Raw genomic sequence first — 19712 nt, forward strand, 5'->3', positions numbered from 1 at the left:
AGCAGTTCCCCGAGGCTTCCCGTCCTCCAAGAACTCCTGACACCAGTTTGGCTTCTGGGCCACGGCCAGGGGACAACGGGAGGTTGACTGGCCTCAGCCTAGACCCCCTAGTCTGTTCATCGTTTTATCAGTAGAAAAATCCTCCTGGAACCCTCAGGACTCCCCACTCCCTTAGCTTGGATCTGTTGGGCAGAGAGTGGGAGCCACTTTGGGAGGGTTAGGGTTAGGGTTATCAACAGGAAAAGGGAATTTCAAGGGAAGAGACCTTTAGGGGGAAGTGATTTGGAGGAAAGGAGGCTACACAGGAGGCTCTTGGGCTGGGCCGGGCTGGGGGTACGATGTGGAGAGGCCTGGGGAATCGATTCAGTTCAAAAAGAGGCCAGAGGGTGGAAGGTACTCTGGAGGAAAGTTCTGGAAAGAATGGCAGAACTGGGGAAGGAATTGTGAGGAAAGTAACCTCAAAGACTGGAGAAGAGAGAAGGAGTCCTGGCTGTGAGACTCAGGGAGTAGAGGACTTGGAACAGAAGGAGCTCCAGGGGAGGGTCACAGAGTGGGGAAGATGAAGGCAGGGATTCCTGACTATTGGTCAGCAAAAGCAGAAACACAATCAATTAGAAGCTGTGCCGTGCCTGAAACTGAGGGCTCCTCTCCTCCGCCACCCCTCTTTCTCTATCCCACTCCCACTTCATCCCCAGCCCTTGCTTCTGCAGAAATGGCTGGAGGTGGAGGAAGGTCTTGCCCTGGGCCCCTGGATGCTTTTTTTTTTTTTTGAGTTAGGGATCTCAAGTCTCTCAGCTAATGACAGGAGAACAAGCAGCAACTCTCCCACCCCAATCCTAGGATTCCCATCAGGGTGTGTGTGTGTGTGTGTGTGTGTGTGTGTGTCTGGTTTGTGTGTGTCAAGAATGGGTCAGCCTACTCTTATAGTCTCTTTTTCTTCCACTCATTTGAACCAGTCTCCAAGTTCTGATTCATCCAGGATTGAGGTGCTGACTGAGGATCCACCAGCAGGCTGGAGGCCTTTGCCCAGTTGTTCCCAATAGGGCCAATAACAGGCCCTGCAATGACCAGTCCTCTTGGAGCCCTCTTGAAGCTTCAAGGGCCCGTGTTGCTTCTTTTAGGCCTATTGACTGTTAATGGGGTTCAGATCACATCATGAGTGATATCCAGGTTGGCAGTGAGGGAGACTTGGGCTGTCCATCAAATCATAAAGGGAAGAGGGAGGAAAATGTCTCTGAGCTGAGGCAGCAGCCAGAGGAGCTTGAGTGAAAACTGGGTCTGGCAGAATTGGGCCCAGTAGAGAAAGAAAGGGATTCTGTGGTGAGCTAAGGATGCCACTGATCTCTCTCGCCTCTCCCACTCACTTTCCCAAGACTGCAGTGTTCTCCCCCTCAGTTTAGCCTACCTCCAGGTTTTAAGAGTTTGAACAAGTGACTAATTTGTGTTTGTGATGTTTGTACTACTGAGTGCATACCCTTAGCATCACTCTATTTATGTCTATGATATCCTTCGTGTGCCATCATTGTATAGTTGTGCGATGGGTGTATGTGTATGTCTTTGGGTGATGACTCTTGTGCCTGTGCCTGCTAACGGTATTGGGGCTGATGAGGGCTTCTAGATTAATCCTTCTGAAGGATTTTGCTTAATGGTGACCAGATGGTTCCTGGGAGCCTCTCATTCTTGCTAGGAGACAGAAGGGACATCCAGAAGAACAAGTATTTTTCTGTAGAGACTCTTCTTCTTAACAGGTGTGCTCCTGGGAAAGATCTCTCTTTTTCCGTGGAGTAGAAGGGGAAAGGACTCTCAGGAGTTCTCTGTTCTCAGAGTGGTGGAGCAGGGTTACAGAGTGTATCTATCTGCTCCACACAATTCTCCAGCTTCCCCTGGGCCAGAAAAGTTGGGAGAGCATAGGCTTAGAGCCCAGAGCAAGAGGAGCAGCAGGAACTGAGCAGTTGGTTTAGATCTCCTGAGTCTGAGGTAGAAAGTCACTGAGATACTTCTAGCAGGAGAGGGAGGAATTAAGTATGAATAGCCCAAGCACAGGTTTACACCATGTATATTTAGGCATGGGCTGCACACACTTCACACAGGCATGCACAGGTTCATTAGCTGCAGTTCAACTAGCATTTATGAAGTACTTACTACCTACAAGTATTCTTGCTTGACATTGGAGATCCAGAGACAAAAACAAGATAGTTTCTGTTCTCAAGGAACATGTAGCTTGCTGGGGAGACACATCTACACAGATATGTAACTTGAGGAGGGAGATAACACTGGCAACCAGGGAGATGAGGAAAGGCTTCCCGAAGAAACTGGCACCTGAGCTGAACCTTGAAGGAACTAAGGATTTTAAGTGGTCAAGGGGAGGAACAAGAGCACTGCAGGCACAGGGAACCACAGACTATGCAAAGGCCCAGAGAAGGAAGTCAAAATGTCAGGCTCAGTAGGCTAATTTGGCTGGAATGGTGAATGTGTGGAGTAAAACAGGAACTAAGTCTGCAGTGACAGGTTGGAGCTGTTTGAATGAGGCTTTCAGTGCCAAGCTGGGGAGAGGCAAAGGAGAACCCCTGGAGATTTTTCAGCAGGAATATGACCCAATAAAGATTGTACTTTTAGGAAGGTGTTTCGTTAACTGTTTAGAGGACAGGTTAGAGAGAGGGTACTGAAAGCAGGGAGAGCAATTAAGAAGCTAGTCCCAGTGAGAGGGTGTTAGAGAGAGCAGGTTGCCATTAGTGGAGGAGAAGGGACACATAAGAGATATTATGGAGGTAGATTTGAAAAAAAAAACTTGTCAATTGGGTTGGTTATGGCAGGTGGGGTGAGGGAAAAGGAAAAGATGACTCATGTTGGAATATGGGTAACTAGGAGGAAGGTTGTGCTCTCAAAAGAAAGAATTTTGTAGAAGGTTTGGATTAGAAGGAGGGAAGTAATAAAACCAAAATAATTTATTAAGCATCTACTATGTGACAGGTACTGTATTAGTGAAGGCATCCTTGTCTTCAAGGATCTTATATCCTAGAGGAAAAAACAGTCTATTCCTTAATATGCTATTCATATCTGTATTCATATCTGTAGCACTTATACTGGTGGGCCTGGTCTTCAAAATGCAGCTGTTACTTTGTCTTGTAAAGTTCTGTGAATAATCCTGAAGGGTTGTATTTCTCATAAATCTCCCCCCAACCCATTTCCTTTGCCTTCCATTCACAGACAGCAGTCATAGATTATCTTTTAGAAAGAGTATTTACTAAGAAGGTATGTCATGAACAGTGGTTACAGATACTTCCCCCACTCTCAAACTGGAGGCACACCCTGGCCTTGCATACTCAAAAAAGATAGTGGCTAAAATGTAAAATAATGTGGTGGTGAGGCCCATGTGCAGCAGAGAACATCTGTGGCAAACACATGCACTTCCTGATTTCTGGTCTTGGAAGCCCTTTTCTCCCTTTATGGAATCTTCAGGGTAGCATCAGTGAGGGGTCAGGTTTCTATTGGGCTGGGTCTCCCAGAGTACATCTTCTCTGCTGGGTGGGTTGATCTGCTGCCAGACCAGACCACTAAGCTGCTACGCTTCATCCAGACCTCACTGCTGCCCGGAATGATTCCTTCATGACTCCTATAGCTACTGCAACTGGACCCCAGTACTTATTGATTTAGAATGCTGATGGGACCTCTGAGTCTCCTGAACTTTCAGGTCACTGCTTAGACATATCTACTTCCAAATCAGAGAAGAATAACAAAGAATTGGAATTTGAGGTAATGTCTGTCAGTTGGAAACTGTTGTGGTGTATGATTGTAATAGAACACTATTGTGTTATAAGAAATGATGAGCTGGATGGTTTCAGAAAAACCTGGAAAGGCTTGGTTGAATTGATATAAAGTGAAGTGAGCAGAACCAGGAGAACATTGAACACTGTAACAGTAGTATTATACAATGATCAACTGTCAAAGACCTAGCTTTTCTCAACAGTGCATTGATCCCAGACGATCCCAGAAGACTCAAGATGAAAAAATGCTCTCCACCTCCAGAGAAAGTATTAGCGTCTGTGTGCAGATTGAAGCACATGATTTTTCATTTTCTTTTTTTTTGTGGATTTTTTGTCTGTCTTCTTCCACAACATAACTAATATGAAAATATGTTTTGCATGTCTTCATGTATATCATCTATATAAATTTGCTTACTGTCTCAGGAAGCGAAGGAGAGAATTTGGAACTCAGAATTTTTAAAATTTAATATTAAAATTGTTTTTACATGTATTTGGGGGGAAATAAAATATTTGAATCAGAAAAGATTAAATACAAAGATACAAAGCTGGCCATTTGTCATAGCCCCATAGCTGAATGGGAGATAGGTCTGATGCCTGTCCCTCATCACACTCTTGGGACTATATCAAAGCAAACTTGCTTTCTCTCACTAGAAAGGAAAAAGAAATTGAGAGATGGGCATGTTACCTTTTTTGTAGGTATATTCAAGTCTGACTCAGCAACTCCTCTATGGCCAACTAGAAGACTTTATTATCACACAAGGGATGATAGCAATCCTTGAGTTATTGGGGCTGAAAACTGGACTGCTCCAAGTTTTCTTCACAGGACTCCTTGAACTGAAATGGGGAAATGGGGGGCCTGTATTAGCCAATTTACCCCATTAAATGTACTACAGTGACCTGGAAGGCACTGATATGGGGAGGGAAGGAAGCAGCATGATGAGGAGGGCTGGGCAAAGCTCAGGAGAGATTTTATATAGAAGGTGGGATTTGCACAAAGTCTTGAAGGAAATGAGATTCTAAGAGGCAGGGCAGGAGGGGGTACATTCCAGGCCCAAGGCTAGCTGAGCCAAAGTTCTTGAAGGTTGGGCCAGGTTGTGAAGGATTTAAACAAAGACATAGTTCTTCACCGTCTTCCTGCCAAGAAGGTCAAGCTGTGCAGCTTCAGCAACCTATCCAGGCATAGGAGGCATTCAGCTTGCATGGCGGGAAGGTTTTCCATTTTTTTAAATGTAAAATGCAAGTCTGCATTCTTTTCAAAGAGGAATTTTCAATAGATCAATAGGAATGTCCTGTACAGAAGAAAGAACAAGAAGGGACCGTCGGAAGAGATTCAAAAGAACTCACTGGACTGTTAAATCCCAGAGGACTATCACTGGGGCTTCTCTTGCTGACATAATGGCCCAGAGGAACCAGAAACTTGAAATTCAAAAAGTCCAATGAGAACAAGCTGTCAGGGCTGCCCAGGAAGCAAAAAAAGCCAAGCAATTGCATCCACTGTACGACTCCTACAAAGGCAGTGCTTAAACAAAAAAATTGTGAAGTCTGTGAACATTTCCATGCCCTGAGTTGGTAGAAAACATTGATTACTAATTTAGATTAAGTAAAATAAAATTTAAGGCAAAAAAAAAATCCAAACATACGAAGTTATATTTCATCCTAGAGATAACAGAACCACTGGAGTTTATTGAGGGAGTGAGTATTGTGTTATCATTTTGATAACTCTGTGGAGGGTGGATTTGAGAAGAAAAAGAGTAGAGAAAGGAAAACTAGGAAAGAAGCTATTGTTGTACTTCAGGGTGTTGAGATCCCAAACTAGAGTGTTGGTCATATGATTAGAAATAAGGAGATGTTACAGGGATAGAAATGCTAGGACTTGGCAACTTAATAGATTGTTGAATAAAGGAGAGAAAGAAGAGAATGATATCAACAATGACACTGTAGCTAAATTCTGGATGACTGTGATGATGGTGGTACCTCCATCAGAAAGCAAAATCTGGAAGGAGTGTGGGCTGGGGGAAAAGATGAGTTGGATATGTTGGGTTTGAGATGCTCATGGAAAATCCAATTTAAAATATAAAACGGTTGGAGATGCATAGCTATAGCTTGGGAGAAAGACTAAAGTTGGACATACAGATTTGGACAATATTTGCATAGAAATTATGATTAAACCTCTCACTGAGTGAGAGAGGCAGTGTTTTTTGTTCTTGTTCTTGAAGAGGATCAATGACAACATGGGGATGATGTTTTGACTTGGGAGTACTGAATTGGATTTAAGTGAGGAAAAGCAATTCATCAGCCTCACCTTCTCCTCCAGAGTTCAGCCCTCAGAGTTTCTGGCCCAAACAGAAAGCAATTGTTATTTTCACAGTGAGAGAGGGTAAAGAGAGAGTGCAAGAGGACAGCATGTATGTTTACTATACATATCTACCCACATGGTCCTTATGTACTTCAACCTCAATATAATCACAAATATAACTTTCTATCTTCTCAATTCTTAATTCTTTGCAATCTAGCTTCCATGTTTATCACTCACTTAAAATTGCCTCCTCTGGTTAGAGTGATCTCTTAATTGTCAGTCCTTTAAGGTTTTCAAAATTTTCTTAATCCTCATCATTCTTAACTTTTTTTTGTATCATTTGCCATATTGACTACCCTCTTCTGCCATATTTTTTTCTTCCCTAAATTTCTGTGATGGTTTTCTCTTGCTTTTCTATCAGACTATCTGATTTCTCAATATCCTTTGCTAGTACATCATATCATTTTCTCTAACTCTGGGCATTCCTCAAGGCTCTGTAATGAGATAATTAGGTACTAGAATTCAGCAATGAAAGATGGGATTAGAACTGTTGATTTGAAAGTCATTTGTATAAAGATGATAATGAAAGTCATGACAATTTATGAGATTTCCAAGGAAAAAGTGTGGAGAGAAGACAGATTTTTGGTAGGAGCCCAAGATTAGTAGGTAGAAGGTATATCATGTTCTAGCAAGGGAAACTAATGAGGAATTAGGAAGAATAAAGTCATAGATACCAGAATCCCAAAATTTGAAAGTGATGAAACCTCAGGGGCCATCTGGGGACAAGACAGATTCTAGTCCTTCTTCATTCAGTCTGTACTTGAAGCCTTCTGAGGAGAAGGAACTTATAACCTCTCCAGGTAGTTCATTCTACTTTTAGAAATCTTTTAATTGTTAAAAGGGTTTTTTTCCTCTTGATTTACCTCTTTTCCACTTTATTTCACCACTCCTGCTTTTGCCCTCTGGATCTAAAGAAAACAAGTCTCATTGCTCTCTCCTGACAGGCCTTCAAATATTTGAAAGCAATTATCACGTCCTCTTTGAGCCTTCTCTTTTCCCAGAAAAATATGCCCAGTTCCACAGCTCCAGGAGAGGATATGAGGAACTGGGAAGTGATTGACAGGGCCAGAAGCTTAAAGGAGACTGAGTAGGTTGACAATTAAGGAAAGGAGTAAGAATTTTAAAGATGATTGATGATCTTAGAGAAATTCCAGTGAAGGTGTTGAAAGTTAGTGGGAGACACAGCAATAGTGGCAATGAGTATAGAGAATGCATTCTAAGAGTTTGGCTTTGAAAATAAGAAATGACCAATGACATCCTGAAAGAATGTCACTGTGAAGTGAAAGTTAAGGATGGGTATAATTGAAGGTGGTGGAGATTGGAAGTGAAAGGGAGGGAAGCTTGAAATTCCCTAAGGAGACAGGGAAGGATGGGATCAAGGGTATACATAGCCTTGGCAAGTGGAAAGCTACCCCTTCATCAGAAACTGGAGCAAAAGAGAAGAGCACGGAGAACATAGTAAAAGAGTCGTAAAGTGTGGAGAGGAGAGAAAATGGAGCTTATGACAAATTACTTTGACTTCCTTGATAACATAGGAGATGAGGTCCTCTGCTGAGAGAGACAGGGAAGCAAATAGAGAGGGATCTTGAAGTCAAAGGGATTATATGAGGTAGAAATACAAAGTGCCAATTGTTTGAGGCTCCCACCTATGGAGTCCAGTGCATTAGTCTGTTCTTTTTTCTCCCTCACAAGGAAGAAAGGGTTAAGCTGAATTTTAAAATGGTGAAGATGTTGCATAGCCAGAGGATACTTTGCACCTTTATTATGCATTTGGCTTCTATCTGGGACTGATATCTGAACTCCTGGTCCCTGGGAAAATCCTGGCTTCAAGTTCTGGTGTCTGGATGCTTAATGATGTGAAAGGGGTATGAGGTGGTGCTTTTCTCAAATGATTCATTAAAGCAGACCCAAGTAAGATCACAGGCTCCTAGATCTAGAGCAGCAAGGAACCTCAATGGCCATCTAGTCCAACTCAATTTACAAATGAAGAAACGGAGGACCAAGGTGATAACAATGGTATCAGAAGCAGCATATGAAACCAGGTTATAATTAGAAGACCCAGAACTCTTTCTGTATACTATCCATGTACTGGATTAGTGTCTCCACATGTGGATGAAAGTTCCATTTAAAAAAAGCCTCTAAATGTAGTTCCTGAGAGGAACTTGGGCTGGAATCCCACCAATTTTGGTCCTGTGACAGCAAATGGCAGAAGAGGTGTTGGGAGGAGGGCCTAGGTACCAGCCAAAGTTCCACCTTACTAGGACAGAGAGTGGAGATGTTTTCTCAGATTGTTCATGGTATAGGATAAAACAGGTCCTATAGTGGAGAGCAGGGGAAAGGTTTCAAGATAGTTCCTTAAAGGAGCCAGTGACCTTGGCACATGTTCTCACTGGTTAAGTGATAGAAGTTATGTTTTAGCTTCCTAGCTCCTGGCCAGGCAATCTGCTGTTTGCACTGCCATTGCCTACCATGAAGCCTGGGGATATCTGTGTACATATATGCATATGTACATGCAAAGATACACATATATTCTCTGACCACATAGAAGTTCATGTACATACAAATTCATGCTTATGTACAAAAATAACTAAGAACTTATATCATTGCAGTCTAGTTCTGTTGCTTTTCCCTACTTCCCAACTCTAGGTTAATAAGGGAACAGGTCTCCTTCATTACTTCATCTGAGTCCATTGACTATTTTGCTTCTTGGAGAAGCCTAAAGGTCATAGAAGAATTAATCTTGTGCCTTTAGGAGCATCTTAGATTGATTTCTTCCATAGGATGGAGACAGGGATGGGATCTTCATACTGAAACAGTGACATCTGACTCATTCCACCACACACAAACTCCTCAGGGAAAGCATCCCCAGTGTAGGAGACGTGGGCTTGGACCAAGATCGTTTATTCCCTCCTGAGGTGTTTAAGGAGGACTTGCAGAGCCTGTTTTAGGGCTCTCCATACACCTTTGATGTCGACCTGACACACAACTCTCACTTGTGGCCCCAGGAAGCTGTTGCATGCATAGTGAACATGCCCATGTTGGATGGGCTATGTTGAGCTCAACAAATGATGTTCAAATTCATTGGTGAATTAGGGAGATGTCTGCCCCAAGCATACAAAGACTTCTGGTGGAACAGGCGGGTAATAACAGTTTGCTCCAAGGGTCGTAAAGAAGCAGGCACTGTGGAGTGCTTAGTGCTTGCTGAGGCGTAGAACGCTCCAAGGTCCTTCAACTGTATTCTGGGTCATTGCCAGTTGTCTTAACTTTTGTCTTGTCACTGGAAAAGACAGTGAAGGTGGTGATTTTTTATAATTCTGCCTCATTTAAATCCAACTCAAGCATGAGTCAAGACATCACCCCATGTTGTCACTGGACCCCTCTGAAAACAAAGGATAAACAGTTCCCCACAAAAAGTTCATACCTTGATAGTTTGGGGCCCAGGAAAAAAGGACTGAGTCCAGGGTGGGAGTATGGGGTGGTTTAGTCTCTGATCTTCTTGTCCCCCATTCCCTCTGCAGAAGATGGGTGAATTGCCTCTGAACATCAATATCCGTGATCCTCGATGGGACCAGTCCACCTTCGTAGGCAGAGCTAAGCACTTCTTCACTGTCACCAACCCCTTGAATCTTCTACTATCTGATGCTCGACTGAAAACTGTCCAGACCATTGTGGAGAACTACAGGTGATGCCTTCCTTGCCCTCCCTTCCTGTCTTTCCCAGTCCCAAGGAGAACTGAAAGCGACTCCTTTGCCTCTGACCTCATTTTTAGACTTATCAAGCAGTCTAGAGAGCTTCAAATCCCTAACCCATGTATTCTTGAGATCACATTTTTAAGTATCGGGGTAGGGATGGAAGAGCCTCTTCATCCTCTTCCATCCTCTCCATGGGATAACTAACAATGGGCACTAACTCCTAGAAGAAAACATGGGCACACCACTTACACAAAAGCTGACATTTTTGAAATAACCGTGGACCACGTGGGCCGCTTCAGTCTGACATCACTACTGTGGGCTTTGGGCTCTGCAGAAGGGCCCTTTCCCTGGAGTTGTAGAGGTCAGGTTGGGGCAATCAAGAGGAATTTGGCCCAGGGGTAGGGAAGCAGGCAGCTCCCAGCCTCTGAAACCCTCCTGGATCCTTGTAAGATGCTTCCCTGGGTACGAGAGGTGATTGTACCCAAGCAGGGGCAGGCTTAAGGATGAGAGGACTTTGGGAATCCCTGGGTGAACAGCTGCCTTGCCAGAATAGGAGAACTTTGTCCTTCCCAAATAGGGCAGGGATCGTGGCCCCCGGAATGACTGAAGATGAACTATGGAAGGCCAAGTATGAATATGACTCAGCCTTCCACCCTGACACTGGGGAGAAGGTCTATCTCATTGGCCGGATGTCTGCCCAAGTGCCCATGAACATGATTATCAGTGGCTGCATGCTCACCTTCCACAAGTAGGTGCCCCAGCCCCACCCCAGACACTGGGCCCTGTGGGCCAACATGGTACAATTCACATTTCTTTGGCCACTTGATGCTTCCTTCCCCTTTCTCCTGCCCCTTTACATATGGAGAATTATGGCCCATGTCTCCAGGTGCCCTAGATCCTTATGTAGGTGTAATAGGGGAGGTCAGGAGTAACACCAGAGATTCTATAGGGGGGGCTTGTGGGTAATCATTGGGACCTCTAGACAGGGGCAGGAAGTGAAGAGTCCCCTCAGGGTCTCTGAAGGCACAGTCTGGAGATTGGCATGGGAGGGGAGTCTGTCTAACAGCATGTAATAGGGCGGGTTTTGGGGACAGCTATTGAGATCTCTACATGGAAGGGTCAGAAATAGTCATAAAGGTCTCAGAGTACAGGGGAAAATCCGCCTGTCCCCTCAGGAACATCGCAGCTGTGATCTTCTGGCAGTGGGTGAACCAGTCCTTCAATGCTGTTGTCAACTACTCCAATAGAAGTGGGGATGCGACGGTTACTGAGAAGTAAGGAACGGTCCCCTATTCCACCTAATGAGTATTTCTTAAGCACTGACTGACACTGTGCCACCTGCTTGGTAGGATACAGAGACGAGGAAAGCAGTCCATCTTCCTGGCTGTAGATGACAAGACAGGTTCCCGCCTTTACTGACTTCTCTCTCGTAGAGTTTATACCACAATTCTGGAGTCAGGCCTGGTGAGCAGCCCTCCGATCTCTCATTTCCTTGAGGTGACCCTTGGAGGCTGTTTGCAAGGCCTGGGAGTCAGTATCGGGAGATTGTCTCTGTGCCTTCAGACAAAGGCATAAGCTCCTTCCCTTGCTATAAGGGGTTCTTGGACCCAGAGAGGACCTAGGACCAGATCATGAACTTGAAAGATCTCTGGTACCTCCCCTCTCTCCACTAGACCTGGCTGGCCCCAGAACAGGTCTGGTATGTTTTATATCCCATCCCGCCCTGGGCGTCGCTACATCTGCAGCTTGTACCAAGCGGTGGGCACAGGAGTCAGAGCAATACTACCATTACTTCTGGAAGGCATCTGCTGACTGATTGCCTTTCTGTATCAATTCTCTATCCTTTCTTCCCAGACTAAAACTGTCCTCCCGGGCCAGCCTTCCTCCACATGTGCTATCTCTAAAGTACCTTGAGAGCAAGGACCGAATGGTGTTGCTTGCTTGTATTTGTAGCCCCAGCAATGCCTGGAATATAGCCAATACTTACTAGGTGATGTTTTCTGTCTTTCTCATTACCTGGCCCCTCTGTCCGCAGGCAGCTGGCAACTGCTTACTTGAGCGCTACCACTGGGGCTGTGGTCACTGCTGTGGGACTCAAATCCCTCACCAAAGTAAGCTCCCCGTCCCGATGGACTCAGGCCCCTAACTTCCTCTGGGACTTTGTCCGAGGCTCCCCGAAGGAGACTTCCTCCCAAAGCCCCCATCACCCCTGCCCTGCCTCGTGTCCCCTCCCACGGATGGTCCGTTTGCCCTGACAGGTTCCTCCTGACCAATGTTCTCTCCTTTAGCACCTCCCCAGCCTGGTCAGCCGCTTCATCCCATTCACAGCAGTGGCTGCTGCCAACTGCATCAACATCCCACTGATGAGGCAGAGGTGAGCCTACCAAAACCTCCTCTGTGCTGGGTTTATGGCTTCCTAAAGCAGATGGGGACTCGCCCTTCTTCTTGGAAGGGAACGCTGGGGGTGGGCTTTACCCCTTGGGCCAGCCCCTGGAGGGTTCTGGGAATGGGTCAGCAGTCAACCTTGGCCTGGACCTAGTCTGAGGGATGGAGACGTGGCTGGGCTGGGACCATCTGAGAGGATCGGGGGGTTGGGGCAGGGGATCTAGTGGCCCGAATGCCTCTGGGTAAGGATCCAGGAGTCTGATGCTACACTTTTCTCTCCTTGGATCTAGGGAGATGGTGGTGGGGATTCCTGTGACTGATGAAGCAGGCTACAAATTAGGCTATTCCACAAAGGCGGCTCAGCTGGGCATCTTCCAGGTGGTGACGTCCCGGATCGGCATGCTCATACCCCCTCTGAGTGAGGCTGGGAGGGGGTCATGGGGGAGGTGGAGGTGGCCACGGGGAGGACTCCAGAGGCAAGGCTGGGAGCAGGGAGCAATTCCCTTTTCCCAGACAGGACCTGCCCTGCTTTTACTCTTCAGATTCTGAGAAGCTGGTAGTGAAGTGGGTAGAGCTTGGAGGAAGAGTTATGAATTCAAATCCTGCCTTGTCTTAGATCCTTACTAGCTATGCAGCCTTGATCTCTTAACCTCCCTAGCCTCAGTTTTATCATCTGTAAAAGAGGGATAATAATAGCACTTATCTCACAGCCTCGTTCTGAGGGTCAGTGAGAGATAACATAGGTAAAGTGTAACATAGATGCTAGCCACACATTATGATCTCCCCTTCCTCTAGCCATAATCCCTCTACTTATGAATGTTTTGGAGAAAAAAGACTTCCTGAAGGTACGCTTTCCCCCTCCTGCTTCCCTCATTACGGTGGGTACCATCATAAAGATAAAGAAAGGACTGACATGGCTGACCAGGAACAGCAGGGGGTGTCACAGAAATCTTCCTGGGAGAGGGGTTGCAGGCTCTGGGCCCACCCTTGGCTCTTCTCTTTGGATCCCGTGTGCACTCTGAGTTGTGGGTAGGAATCCTGTTCGGGAGAGAGGGCAGTGGGGAAGACCACACAAGCGTCCTGTGACACACAGTGATGGACACAGTGGAAGCAGCTGCTGCTCATGCTGTAATCCCTAGCTCAGACTCAGCCACAGTATCAGGTTCTCTCTCTTACACACAGAATGAGGAGGTTGGAGCAACACAGACGGGCCATCCCCCAGGCCTTTTCCCTCCCCAATACAAACAAATGCTGCGGCTTGACTCTAGAGATGGAGGGCCCTGGATTGGGTGGGCTAGACCTTTGAAAGAAGATCTAGAAGGCTTGGGAAGGGGCACATGGAGAAAGCCTTGGCTGGGGAGGGAGGAGACCCCGAGCTGCAGCCGCGTGCAGGTGTGGGGATGGGAGCATGTCAGAAAGGATGGTCTGGCTATGTTGGAAGGTTTGGGGCTGTTCTTGGCATGGGGGATGGGACATGGCCCCCTTCTCTTTCTAATGCTCAATCTCCCCTTTCACTTTCCACAGCGCCGGCCCTGGCTCTTGGGCCCCCTGCAAGTGGGGCTGGTTGGCTTTTGGTAAGTGTCAGGGCTAGAATCTGTGAAGGGGAAGGGGAGGTCTGGAGTGATCTCAGGCTCTGGATATGGATGGTAGTGAACTTGTGGCTACATCCAGACTCCCTTCTCCTATCCCTCCTCCAGTCTGTTGTTCTCCACTCCCCTGTGCTGTGCGCTTTTCCCTCAGAAGAGGTAAGTCTAGGAGGGGTCTGGGCTGGGGAACCCTTTCCCTCTAGTCGTGGGAGGGCTGTGAAGTGTGGAAGGGAATATCGAGGACGGGGGTGAGTGGGCTTCTGGAGGAGGAATGGGGGAATGGTGGCCATCCCGGCAGCTTGGTCTGTGATTTCACAGTTCCATTTCAGTGAACCGCCTGGAGCCAGAGCTCAGAGCTAAGATCAAGAAGCAGAGCCCAAACATGGAGGTGGTTTACTTCAACAAGGGACTCTGAAGGGAGTTCGGGTCCATCCCATTATTCTCCTGTCCCATTCCACCCTGCCATTGGTGTTGTAGCATTTCAGCTGGAGTACCTCTTCTGACCTTCCTGTTGTTCCCTCATGGCCTCTGCTCTTCCCTCCCTCTGACATCCCCCAGGGCCCAACTCTGGGCTTACTTCCTGCTCCCACCAACTCCTAACGTTCAGGGCAGACACACTGTTCTTCAAGGTAGGGGTGGAAGGGTGGCTGAGAGACCCCTCCTTCAGTAGTCAGCTCAAACCTTTAGGATCTTGTCACATACTGGATGGTGGCGGGGGGGGGGCGGGGGGCGGGGGTGGTGGTGTTATGGGCCCGAAGCCATTGACTCAGGTCCAGTATCCCTGGGGTTTCTCCAAACTCAAGACTGGGAGGAAAGTGGAGGGAGAGGTCCCACGGGGCCATCCCACCTCCTCTTTCCCCATTAAAACAAAGTGTGCACAAGTGTTTGTTTGTGCTTCTCTGATTGGCTGGAGAGAGTTTTTCTTCAGAATGAGCAGAGCTGCTGCATTTCCAAGAAGCTGTGGAAGCTCAGAAGCACTTGGTGATCCCAGGGCCTGGGTCCTCTCCAGCCTAAAAACTCACCCAGTCCTTTGCAGGGTCCAGGAGAGATGGGTTCCTACTGGCTCCCACCCATTACCTGTCCTGGGGAGAATAGAGGTCAGGGGGTCAGCTCTGAATGGGTATCCAGAGTTGTTTGTGTGTCTCATTGTGATCATAACACCAGTTTGTGATAAGGGCATGGATGGATAGTAATGTCTTTGGGGGTCCAATTATATACATCTGACACATCTGATTCTGTTGGCATCAGAGCCAACATAAGCTCCGGGTCCTGGGAATTTGACTCATGAACAGGCATTTTCTGTTTTTTCAATTTTGGATTTCAAATTAATTAAAAAGCCTCTTCCAACCTGTAATTTGATACCTTCTCCAACCTCAGCCTAGACTTGGCCTCTGGACAGTTAGTAGTGATGGGAAATGAATAGTAGAGGGTGTGTGTGTGTGTGCACGTGTTTGAACTTTCCATCATTAATATCATACAACACAAGACACTTAATTCTCACAGTTGGGCTGGGCTATGGTAGGAGAGAGGAAGCTCAGATTTCCCTTCTCACCCAGCATTCTGTTGTTCTACCTGCTTTTCCCTTTCTCCTAACTGCTACCAGCAATGATTCCCATGTTGCAAGTGTTTGTACCCAAATAAACTTGATATGTTTCAGTCTTGTGGTCATATTTAAAGTGTGAATCAAAAGTCTGACTTCCAAAATGAGAGCCTTTATGGTTCTATGTTAATCCATCCTGGTCAGACTATATATAGAAAATTATGTTCAGTTTTGGGCCCTATTTTTGGGGGGGGGTTATTCATTTTATTTTGTTAAATAATAGCTTTTATTTTCAAAAATATGAAAAAATAATCTTCGACATTCACTCCTGCAAAACCCTGTGTAGCATATTTCTCTCCTTACCTCCTTCCCCTGGACAGCAAGCAAGCAATCCACATTTAACATGCTGCATAAGAAAAAAACATCAAAAAGGAAAAAATGAGAGAAAAAAAAAAGGTGAAAATACTATGTTGTGACCCACATTCAGTCCCTAGTCCTCTCTCTGGATGCAGGTGGCTTTCTGTATCCCGAGTCTATTAGAATTGTCCTGAATTGCCTCATTGCTGAAAAGAGTCACGTCCATCAGAATTGATCATTATATAATCTTGTTGCTGTGTACAATGATCTCCTGGCCCTGCTCATTTCACTCAGCATCAGTTCACGTCAGTCTCTCCAGGCCTTTCTGAAGTCCTCCCGCTGGTCACTTCTTACAGAACAGTAATATCCCACAACATTCATACACCACCGTTTATTCACCCCTTCTCTGGCTGATGGGCAGCCCCGCAGTTTCGGGTCCTCGCCACTACAGAGGGCACGGTCCCTGTCCCTCCTTTAGGACCCACAGGCCGGGCAGAAACACGGCGGGTCACAGGGTGCGGCCCACGTTAGTCGGAGCCACTCAGAAGAGGTGCGGCACAGATGCCCTGTCTCACGAGGCCCATGGAGGAAAGCTGGGACAATTAGCGCGAGGGCAGGGAGGCTGCAGCATCCGCGCGCTTCCCAAGTAGCCCGCACACCCGGGGTCACCGCAACCGACGGGCGTTCCCGGGGAGCCCTCCCAGGAGAGCGGCGGCCCGGGTGACCCTCCGCCCCTGGTCCCCAGCGGCTCCTCCTGGCGAGGGACCCAGTAACGCTTCCTGGCCCGTGGGAGCGGCGAGGACAAGGAGCGCCTCCGCTGAGCCCGGCCAGGAGAGGCGGCCTGTTCTTGTTGGGCGGCGGCTCGCGAAGCCCCGGCCGAGGAGCCGCATGGGGCGAGGGGTCCGGCCTGGCTGGGGAGAAAGCCTCCTCTTCCTCGCAGCCTGGGCCTGGGCGCGGCGGGGAAGAGAGGATGCGGACCCTGCGGTCTGAAAGCCCGCAGCGCGCTGCCGTGTCCGGCAGAGGGAGCCCGGAGACAGACTAACCGGCGCCGTGGCCCCGCGCTAGAAGCCCTTCGGCCTCTGGGGGGGGGGGGGGGGGGGTCTCGCCCCCTTCACAGCGCCCTTGCCCCGCCCCATTTAGACTGAGTTGTCTTCCTTCCCTCCTCTGTTTTTCTGAGTCACCTCTTTATCATTGTCCTTTTTTAAAAATATAGATTAGGGGCACAATCCCAAACACTGCGAAACATAAAGGTCCAAAGATTGTCTGTAAAACAGGCTTGCTACGCTTTTAATCCAATAAGTTAAAAAATTAATAATTTTGGGCTGATTCTTAAAAAATGTCTTGCCAGAGTTTTACTGCCGCGTTCCTTAAAGTAGAGGGAGGAGAAGTTCCTAGCTCGGCCTTTATGACGGCTAGGGAGCAGGAACCTGCTGCTCACTCAGGGAGTTTCCTGATTGGCCCAGAGGCAACCTCCGAGGGAGCGCAATGGGCCCGAGACCCCCACGCAGAGGGGCGTTTCACAATGGAAGATGCTGCTCTTGCCTGGGACCCAGAGCCGGACCCTGTGGCACGGGGATCCAGGCCCCGAGAGAACCTCAGGGGACTGAATCTCAGAGGCCCCTTCCAGCTCCAATGGGCATTTTCCCTTCCGTGGGCCTCGCTGCTCCTGGGGAGCTTTAGTTAAGAATGAGACAAGAAAACCTGGATGCCATTTAGTTTGGGATTGAGGAACTTTCAATTATATTTATTTCAAATTGCCGTATCCCTATTTTTAATTTTTCATATTCTCTTTCCTTTGTGAAAAAACTCTTAAAAATCTCTTCTGGGCTAGAGCGATAGTGTCAAACTTCAAATAGAAAAAAAGGGGGGGGTCAATAAACTAAAGAAGAATCCCTGCAGGTGTAGATTAACTTAGTTTTAAACCGTGATTTTATATTTGGTTTATTGTATTTTTATTTTTTTAAACATTTTAATCTGATTCTGATAGGATCCAGCTTTGATATGGGCATGGCCATGTGCTTAACACTTCTGGTCTAGGACATAAAGAGCTATGGGGTCAAGGGAAAAAGGAAAATGATTTCCTTTCATTCAGGCAGTCAGATATGTCAGTAGCAGAAGAAAAAATAAGAAAAAAAGTTATTGGGGTTCAGACAACAAATGTCTGGAGTGAAACATAAAAGCTCATGCATCCAAGAAGATCGAGGAAAGTGCATGCTGCAAGTAGGGTTGAGTGATGGGTAAAGTTCATAAATTAGTGGAAATACTGAGAGCCGAAGACAAGATCTGCTAGGGCTGCTCCAGTGGAACCTACTAGTGCCTTGACGGGATGATCAAGGGGTGAATGTAGCCTAAGAACCAGAGCTGATTTTCTCACACATTCCCAGTCTAACTGATGATCCTTTCACCTTAGATACTTCAATCCCTATGGATATATTTTTGATTTTAAATGAATTTTCTTTTCAGTCTCCTTTGCTGAATTATCATTCACGTCCTGCCACCCAGATGTGGGCGCATCCCAGGGCTCTATACTAAACTTTTTTTTCTTTTCCCCTGCACGTTCTTTTTATCATGTCAACAGTTTATTTACTTTCATATCTATACATCCAATCTTAATGTCTCTCCTAAATTCTAGTTCTGTATGATCAATGGCCTGCAGAGCAGGCTCACTGCTATTCCAAATTCATCAAATAAAATGCAAAAATCATTCTCTTCGCTTTTCTGCCTTCCTCCAAATATTACTCATTTTTGTCACGTATATCACCATCCTTCCAGAGATCCAGGTTCACGTCCTCAGAGTCAGCCTTTCCATTTCCTTCACTCTGACCCTAATATCCAATCATCCCAACTCTGATCTCTTTATCACTATAGCATTTCATGTTATCTCAACATTCTTTCAGCATTCTCTCCACTCACACAGTCATTACATAAATTCAATTTTTCCTTTCAATAAGCTTCTGCAGGGCCTTGAATGCCAAGTTAAGGAATTTTAGCTTTATTCTGGAGGCCACGGGAAACCTGTGAAAGCTTTTGAGAGCAGAATTGCAAAAGGCAATCTTGTTTTTATGAACTTGGGATATTTAAAAGTAATGACACCATTGTGTGCTATAATTGCATATGTTTCTGTGCATAATAATAACTTACTTTTATAAGTTTCAAGATTTACAAATATCATGTAACATTCTTATTTGATCCTTACTATCATATAAAGTCTATCAATTCTAAATCTAAGATTCTAGGATTAATTATTCATCATATGAGGCATATAGTATGAGTATTCTTAGAGTTGTTTTGCAAGTGAAAAGATGAAATTCAGAGGTTTTAAGCAACTTAATCTCAAATTCCTTTTCTCTCCCCTGCTTGGGAAAAGGGAAAAGGAAGTTCCTGCTTTGTTATCTAGTGATCAGAAGGAATGTGTTCTAGGAACACCAGAAGTCTGTCAGTGATCAGAGTCTAATTAGCTCATATTTGACTTGGTTTTGCAAAAAGACTAGACCAAGAGTTCTTAACCTTTTTTTCATCATGGACCCTTTTGAAGTCTGGAGGCATCTATGAATTCCTTAGAATATGAACTCCTTAGAATGTACTTTAAATGCATAAAATAAAATACATAAGATTATAAAGAAAATTAGATTTTAATGAAATACAGCTATCAAAAAAATTTTAAACAATTTCATAAACTTCCAAGTCAAGAACTCCTGGGATACAAATATTCTATAAAGAGCATTCAGCTTCCAGGAAATCAGAGTTGATTCAATATTAGAAAAACTATTAATGAACCATACAAATAACAAGTAACAACAAAAATCATATCAATAGATGTAGGAAAAACTTGGCAAGTTATATCCACTCCTGTTTAAATAAAAACATTAGAAAACATGGGAATAGGTAAGTCTTTTCTAAATATGAGAAGTAGTATCTGTTGTTGTCTGTCATTCATTCTTGAAATAGTATCTAAATAGAATTGAGGTAGCTAGGTGAACCAGCAGGCCTGGATCACAGGCCCTGGGATCAGGAAGACTCAAGTTTTTCCAT

At 45.9% G+C, this 19712-nt stretch overlaps 1 protein-coding gene across 1 annotated transcript in view; it reads left to right on the forward strand.

The window, feature by feature from the left end:
• Nucleotides 1-14501, forward strand: part of SFXN3 (sideroflexin 3) — a 16333-nt gene extending 1832 nt beyond the window's left edge. The window contains exons 2-11 of the mRNA XM_031955715.1: nt 9639-9802; nt 10390-10560; nt 10988-11086; nt 11848-11923; nt 12101-12186; nt 12488-12615; nt 12993-13042; nt 13722-13771; nt 13895-13942; nt 14102-14501. Of these exons, the coding sequence (XP_031811575.1) occupies nt 9642-9802; nt 10390-10560; nt 10988-11086; nt 11848-11923; nt 12101-12186; nt 12488-12615; nt 12993-13042; nt 13722-13771; nt 13895-13942; nt 14102-14198 (966 nt within the window). The 5' untranslated portion in view covers nt 9639-9641 and the 3' untranslated portion in view covers nt 14199-14501. The remainder of the gene's footprint in view (nt 1-9638; nt 9803-10389; nt 10561-10987; nt 11087-11847; nt 11924-12100; nt 12187-12487; nt 12616-12992; nt 13043-13721; nt 13772-13894; nt 13943-14101) is intronic.
• Nucleotides 14502-19712: the final 5211 nt, after the last annotated feature.

This window comes from Sarcophilus harrisii, chromosome 2 (genome assembly GCF_902635505.1).
Source record: "Sarcophilus harrisii chromosome 2, mSarHar1.11, whole genome shotgun sequence".
Classification (NCBI taxonomy): Eukaryota; Metazoa; Chordata; class Mammalia; order Dasyuromorphia; family Dasyuridae; genus Sarcophilus; species Sarcophilus harrisii.